The following is an 8,300-nucleotide window of genomic DNA, read 5'->3' as shown; positions in this document are numbered from 1 at the left end:
TTTGTAGTTATCTAAGTACCAAACCAGTTAGAAAGTTTCATTGGATTTACCATCCCGGTTCCAATAGATGGCGCTTTAGTTTATATCACATACCCAAATAAAATAACCAACATAGAACATATTTCGCTGTCGCTGTTTTTAGTCCACTTTAAATATGAAGATATACCTAATAGGGGATAGACAAAATCATCCTATTTGTTAATTAAAAATATATTTTAATTATAAACATGTTTTCGATCCACTTGACGACCGTAAGGAAATCCTTTTGTAATAACCTCCTCCATAGTAGGGAGGGTATATTAAGTTTGTCATTCCGTCTGTAACACCTCGAAATATACATTTTAGACCACACAAAGTATATACATTCTTGATCAGCATAAAATTCTATGATTTCGATGACCGTCCGTATGTCTGTTTGGTTGTTGAGATCCCTCTAGCTTCCGAACGAATTGAAGCATGTAGAAACTAGAAACTTTGTAATGATAGTTTGTAATGGGTACTACATTCTGTGACGGAAAATTGGCTTTGCAGCTCCACGTCTTTCTACAACCCCCATATAATGGTACCTCCCAAAATATCCGGCATTTCGATGATTTAAAAAACATTTTTCACCGGAATTGTTTCAAATTTCGCTTTTGAAGTTCCTTATAGGTACTTCAGCCTGTGACAGAAAATTGTCTATGCAGGTCCAGGACTTCGCATAGCCCCCATATAACAATACCTCGCTTTATTCTCTATTTTACTGGTTTCAGCGACATTTTTCAACGGAATTGTTTCAAATTTCGTTTTTGCACTTCGTAACGGGCACTACAGCCTGTGACAGGTCCAGATGCTTATACAGGTCCAGATCTTCCTATAGCCCCCATATAACAATATCTTCCTATATTCGTTATTATGATGATTTTAGGGACATTATTCACAGGAATTTTTTTTCGGCTTCGCCGAACTTTTTTAACTTGTTTATACCTACTATAGAGGATATAATATCTTTGTAAGTCTGTTTGTAACTCCTCAATGTCCTCATGATAGTCCTAACAAAGTAGATATATATTCTTGATCAGCTTAAAATCGATTTAGCAATGTCCGTCAGTCTGTTATAATCACGCTGTCTTTCGAACATATTTATCAATAGGCATGCTAAGTTCGTAAATGGGAAATGTCAGTCCACGTTTTCGCACAGCCCCTTCCGATATTCAGGCACAGTTTCAAGCAGAATTGTTCAAAATTCGGACTTAGAGTTTATAACTTCGGTACTTAGAGTTTGTAATGATACTCTATATTTAGCAGAGCTACACGTAATCGTGTATATCGGAATTTATGTGAAGTGAAATCGAAAGAAACAACTATACTCCGATTCGATTCCCACTAAATTTCACCAAGACATTTGTGCCTCCTACCTCATATATTTTGGAAGCTGCAGATTCAATGTACAGATTTCTACCATATTCAATTCATTCATCTTCCAGGCTAAATGTAAATTATACATATGGCTCACAATAAATGTCAAATGGGATGAAGATATATATGGGAGCTATACCCACATCTGAACCTATCTCCATGAAATTTGGCAGAGGTATTTCAAAATTTTATTTTATATCTCATACGAAATATAATTTTTGTGGAGTGCATAATACAGCTACGAGAGACTTAAATATTAAATCGGATGACACATGTCTATGAGAAGGTTGAATTATTTCGTATGACGGACAATAAAATTAAAATTGGTCGAAGATATATATGTGAGCTGAATCTAAATTTGGACCGATTATCACAAATTTAATTAGGAAAAACACAAATCAAGCGATTTTTTTCTAGTAAACAAGGTAGTAAACAAGAGAACAATTTATTGTATTTTAAAATAAATTTATCACAAAAACAGAACACAAATTATGCATTTTCATAGGAATCGAATCGGAAAAAATATTTCAAAGTTAAACTCCTCAATTAAAGCCCAGAATATAAGATTTAAAAATGAAACGGGGTTGAACACAAATGACTTTATAGGCAAGAATAATTCCAGACTTAGCCCTTATTTAAAATGAGCATGCCATAGGAAGTAAATACTCGGTATATTTTTGTACTCAGGTTGCGAATTTCCCAAACCTTCATGTTGCCTTCAAGTACAAATTTTCATAAAAATTCCAATGCATAGTTATGAAGAATAATAAAACACCAAATTAATAACCATTTTTTTCATTTTCTTATTGAAAAAATTATATTAACAACAATTATTAATATATATATAATTTTTTTTTTACTTTAATACTGAAGAAAACTATTTAAGATAAATCTATTAAATTTATAGTTGAGATTAGTACTGATTGTGAAATATTTCAAGATTATTTTGAGCAAAAAACCAATTTTCAATATAACTATTATTAATTTTTTGTTTTAATTAATGAGATGTATTTAATAGATTTACGATTATTAAACTCTTGAATAACAATAAATATTAGTTATAAAATGCAAAAATATATAGTTTGCCTCTTTACTTGCTTTCAAAACATTCCTCAAAAAATTAATTTATAATACATTCTTATATAATACATGGTAATATTTGTGGCACAAATTTAATTTTTTTCCTTAAAAATAAAATATTTGTGAGATTGTTGATTTTGATTTTTGTCTATGTGAAAATTAATATCCTAGAACTATATAATAAAATTAAGGATTTTGATTGTGTTTTCAAATACATTGTATAGGTTTTCGTCAATCTGTTTGTGATGGACTGATTGTATTTGGTTTTGAGTGGGATATTTTAAGATAATTTTTCATATTTTGGGTATTATATAATAAAACTGTTTAAAAATTAAACTTTTATTTGAAGGTGGGAAATTATTGTAAAATAGTTTGCCAGAGATATATACCCAGGGATTAAAACGAAAACTAAATAAGGAATTCTAAAACAATGAGTTGTCCCTAGACATATTTCTTATCCGGTGATTTTGGGCAATAAATAATTACGGCTTTTGAAATGTTTGTTCAAATAAAGTTTTTTGCACAGTGTTACTTTATTTCGTTGAGTATTCGTCGGATTTTTAATTTTTATTTCCATATACTTCTCACAATTTATATCATTTTACACTACTACATTGAAAAGTCTGGTTAATAGTTTGTAATATCACGAAAAAATATTTTTTAGAATTACCTGGCCAAATGGCATATATTTTATATTTTTAAGGACTTTCTAGCCCAGAACATAGACTTTGAAAAATATTAAATAAAAATATTTTTCATGGAATTCATAAATATGAATTCTGTATTTTTTAAATATTTTTCAAGAGCTTCTCTGGCAAGAATAGTGGACCTTTTCAAAATATCTTTTTAGGACTTCCTATGTAAAAAATAGGGACATCCTAGGCAAGAATAGTGAACTTGAAACAAAATTCAATGAGGTCTTGACTAATAATTATGGATATTTATAACATTTTAAGGATACCCTAATTAAAAATTGAGGATTTAAAGCAAAATATTTTTCAAGAACATTCTGACTGATAATAGTGAATTTTAAAAATAATTTTTTGAGGATATATAGTTATAACAGGAGGATTAAAAATAGTTTGACATAGATATATACCCAGGGTTATAATTTAAGACTAAGTTAGACATTCTGAGATTGTGGTGATTTTGGGCAAAATATAATTCCGCTTTTGAAATATTTGTTCATATAAAGGTTTTTACATAGTTTTACTTTATTTCGTTAAGTATTAGGGGGATTTTAATCTTCCAATAATAGTGTCGGGCCAATTATTTTAATATTTCTAAGCAGTTCTAAAAAGATCTTTTTCCAAAGAGCTTCTTAGGCTAATAGTTTGTAATATCCCGAAATAACCGAAGCTCATGACTTTTTAATGTATGTAGGGACAAATTTAAAACATCCAGCAAAGACACAAACCACCAGCATTTTTATCGGATTCAAAAAGAGTTAAAAAAGAGAGGGGAATTAAAGCATTTAAGAATAAATGTATCACAAAAATTTCAAACTATCATGAAATTCTATCATGAAAGACATAATAATAAAGGAACAAAATATCGAGAGATCTTTGGAGCCCTAGTATAAAAATTAAGAAAGGTGCATTATTCTCGAGGAGAATTGTGTTTCCGATTCACTTTTATATTAAGATTTGTAATAAAAATATTTTTTAATGATTTCCTGGCTAAAATGCATCAAGTTTTTAAAACATTTTTTAAGAAAAAATTGAATTTTACAAATATTGATCGTGGAATTCCTAGGTAAAATGTCGTCATTTTTAAAAATAGGCAAGAATTGGGGGCTTTTTCAATATTTTGTAAAGACGTCGACCGTGCCAAACTTTTAATATCATGTGCCATTCGGTAGAAATTTACAAAATGTTAAAGATCTGGTCGAAAATAATATATATAATTTTAAAAATTCCGAATTTTAGGGGTCTACGGGAAAGTGGACGTGGACGTGATGCCGTTTACTAACTCTAAACACCAAGATAATCCTATTGAAAATTGTAGCCAATCTCATAAAAATACTGAGTATTGGGAGGTACTGTTACAGGGGGACTACTTGAAAACGTGAATTTGTGTGGACAAATTTCTGTCGTAGGAATCAGTACCCACTGCGAATTCTACATTTCGAGTTTGAATTAATTCTTGTAAAGTGTGGTACCTATACGAAACCGGAGACTTCTTCATCAATTTATCTTTTAGAGAAAGTGGTGTTGTTGACGAACTCCAAATACTAAGATTAATATACTTCTGTAGAAAAATTAGGTTCAGATCATCAATATACTGAATATTGGGAGGTACCGTTATATGGGGGCTATACGAAGGCGTGGGTCTGTACAGAAAATGTTCTGTTATAATATGTAGTATCCATTGCGAACAGCGAACATGAGACATAATGACAAACTCCATTCTGTGGAGGAGGGTATAAAAATAGGGATTTTCTAGGCAAGAATAGTGGGCTTTTAAAATATTTTCCAATACAGAAATCTTAAATTTTGAAACTTATTTTCAAGATATATTATCCAAGTCCAAACTGACTAAGAATCGTAGATTGAAAAAAAAAAAATCAAGAACTTCCCAGATGGATATTTTTTTTCAAATATTTTCTTTCTAGGAAAGAATCGTTAATTTTTTTCATATATTTTCAAGACTTTCTAGGTACGAAACGCAAATTTCTACAATGTTTCTAATGACTTCCTGAGGAGCAAGAGTCGCAAATTTAATTTGTAAGGACTTCATATCTATGAAACGTTGATTTAAAAATCAATGACTTCATGTTCAAGAAATTTCCAAAATATGTTTTCTCTGCCCAGAATAGTGGATTTTTTAATAATATTTTTTTTCAAGGACTTTATTAAAACCAGTGGAACCATGGAACTAGGGACCGTGGATTTACAAATATGTTTATAAATGCTGACCTTTAAAAGAACTTTCTGACAAATAATCACATTTATATTTACGAGGCGTTTATGAGTTGAGTTGATTTTTAAGGTATTTTTTAAGGTCCTCCAGCCCAAAAATTTGATTTTTTAAGTATTTGAATTTTTTTGAGAACTTTCTGGTAAAAATCACTTTGGAAAGGAGGGTGTATTAAATTTGTCATTCCATTTGTAAAACATATAAATATTCGTCGTAGACCCCATAAATTATATATATTCATGAACAACACAACATTCCAAGTCGATTTAACAATGTCCGTCTGTCTGTCTGTTATCATTACGATACAATTCACATTTATTGACGTTTGGCACAATAGTTCGTATTGTGTCCAGGATGGTTAGTATAGAGATATGTCGTGTAATGGGTGTTATGTTGTGTAATGGGTTTTACCTCCTGTGCCATATCATTGTCTATATAGGTCCACATTTCCTATCGGATTTGTATCAAATTCGGTATTTGTATTTCATACATTTTCCACGGTGTTTTAATTTTGTATTAAAGTCTCGCAATATATAGTAGAGAATTGTTCACATTTTGGTATGGTCCCCATATATCGGATCCACACACTTTATTGTATTTTAAACCTTAATCAACATTCTTCTTCATTTATTAAGGGTCCAGACCAAAAAAAGTATATTTTAGGAATATTTTAAAAATTCTCTAGAAACAAAACTAGATTTTTTTTTTTTAAATACTTCCTGGTATTATGCATTTTTTGAAAACTTTCTTAAGGATTTCTTTGCAAAACTCAAAGTTGATTTCTAAAGGAACCATGCCTTATGGTTAATTTGTTAAATTTTTAATTAAATAAAAAAAATCAATGTAATAAATTTACGAAATACACATAATTCATTCTAATTCTCGTAACACTGTGCAATCTATAAATCTTAAAATGTATTTCTATTTATTCAGTAAATGTTACTATAAAGTTAAATAGTTGATCGAAAAATATTTATTATTTGAGCGCATAGAAATACTAGAAAGTGAATTAAGTTGCTTTCAAAATACATTCATACATACATTCATAATGACATTAATTTGCACTTTTTGTTTCGTTCTATCAAAAGGTCACTATTTGCTTTGTACAGATACCCTGAAACCCCATTGTTACAGCTTTGTAGTATTTTGTATGTCAAAACTTATCGTTATCATTAGTAATAGCTTACACACTATAAAGTATTCAATTGCATTTTCTTTTTCATCTTCTTAATTTACAAACACACACACATACAAACATACAATTTTAACAAAATCAGGTACAACCCTCAAGTGATTTTCTTTGCATTCATTCTCTTTCTTAAAAATCGAATCCTTAATTTCTTTTTATCAAAACTTTTAATACTTACAATTAGATATATGGATGATTGTAAAATAACATAATGAAAGGATGTTTAAGCACCCAGAATTTTCTTAACCGAATAACCAGGTACTGAGTACACAAAAAGAACGAAGAATAGTACCAAACCACAGAACAGCAGACCCTTAAGTATGGCCCACTTGTAGTTGTGCCACACAATGTAGCGAATCGATTTGAGCGGATTCACGAACCACATAAACGAGGCATCGGGACGACTGAAAAAGAAAGGGTCATTTATAAGAAATTTTTTCTACAGAAAAAATCAACGGAATCACTGAGAATTTTTTCTAAACATTTTCGTTTGGAAAAATATCAACACACTCGTTGAAAATGTTCTTCTTATGTGTAAAAAAATCGAAAAAATAGCATACTTTGGTTTCTCTAAAGCATCCGGTTCATTGCGGCCAAAACCTGCCGGATTCTGTTCCGCCTCCTCTTTGGTCAAAAGATGGAATTCAGCTTCAACTTTGCCCGTCAATTCCATTTCTTCATTTTGTTTTTTGATATAGAATGGCCACCAGCCTCGGACACGTTTCTGCTTGAAAATATTCACCGTCGGTATGTTGTCGGTTTTGAGCATATCCAGTGTGCATAACTTCGAAGATTTGGCTCCTCGCGGAAAACGATTCAAATCAAATGATATGGCTCCTGCAATTAATAAATTCTCAGAGTTTACCAAACAAAATTTTAGAAAATATTCAAAATTGGTTACCCAAGAAATCATCCGCCGAAAAATGATCTGCATCCCAGACTTGCAACTCCAAACGGGCTGGTATTTTGACCTCAGTTTCATCCCAACTAAATAGAGACTCTCTTCTGGATAAAACAATGCGCTCTTCGGCTGCCAGATATTCAAAGGGGAAAATAAAACGCCAATTGAAATTACCCTCACCGGTAAGGGAGCGATAATGAATGTCCGTGGATTGGCAATCCTGGGGACCCTTGAGCCAACTATAAATTAAAGAATTATAAATAATGCAAAATTATTTTCGAGAGTTTCATCTTACCCCTTCACATAAATATCGGACATTTTCTCGCCCGTAAAGAAGGCATCATCCTCCAGCACCACATCATCGGTATTCCAAATGACCACACGCAATTCATATGCCTTGGGCTTTCTTGGTGATATATCAACAGCGGGTCCCGGCAACGGCATGTCCATGGGGAACATATCCACCCACATTTCAAGTTTACCCTGTTCAATGCCCGGCTTATCGGGATTATAAATTGGACGACTTTCAATGTGTTCGGGTACAAGCTTTAAATGATTTCCACAAAATACATGTTAATATTGTTTTTTCTTAATTTAATAAAGAACAAAATATTCAAATATTTACAAAAATTTTAATGGAGTCCAAGATTAATTAAAATTACATCAAATTTAGAAAAAAATATTATTCGAAAAAATGTTCACCATTGATTCAGTAGAAGTATCATTGTAAACATAGCTCAAAAGGAGAAAATGAAGGTAATGTTTGGAGATATTTGTCGTTGGGAAATAATTCGGAATATTTCTAAGCGGTCT

The 8,300-nt window shown here is 31.1% G+C and overlaps 1 protein-coding gene across 1 annotated transcript in view; it reads right to left on the bottom strand.

The window, feature by feature from the left end:
* Positions 1 to 2,407: 2,407 nt before the first annotated feature.
* LOC101893069 (otoferlin-like) overlaps positions 2,408 to 8,300 on the bottom strand; it is a 159,852-nt gene continuing 153,959 nt past the window's right edge. Inside the window, exons 21-24 of the mRNA XM_059122189.1 lie at positions 7,783 to 8,033; positions 7,488 to 7,726; positions 7,147 to 7,423; positions 2,408 to 6,990 (exon numbers count right to left, since the gene is read on the bottom strand). Of these exons, the coding sequence (XP_058978172.1) occupies positions 6,810 to 6,990; positions 7,147 to 7,423; positions 7,488 to 7,726; positions 7,783 to 8,033 (948 nt within the window). The 3' untranslated portion in view covers positions 2,408 to 6,809. The remainder of the gene's footprint in view (positions 6,991 to 7,146; positions 7,424 to 7,487; positions 7,727 to 7,782; positions 8,034 to 8,300) is intronic.

The sequence above is a fragment of the Musca domestica genome, unplaced genomic scaffold (genome assembly GCF_030504385.1).
Source record: "Musca domestica strain aabys unplaced genomic scaffold, Musca_domestica.polishedcontigs.V.1.1 2, whole genome shotgun sequence".
Lineage (NCBI taxonomy): Eukaryota > Metazoa > Arthropoda > Insecta > Diptera > Muscidae > Musca > Musca domestica.
The sequence above is the reverse complement of the archived record's forward strand: the minus strand, read 5'-3'. Positions and strand labels throughout refer to the sequence as shown.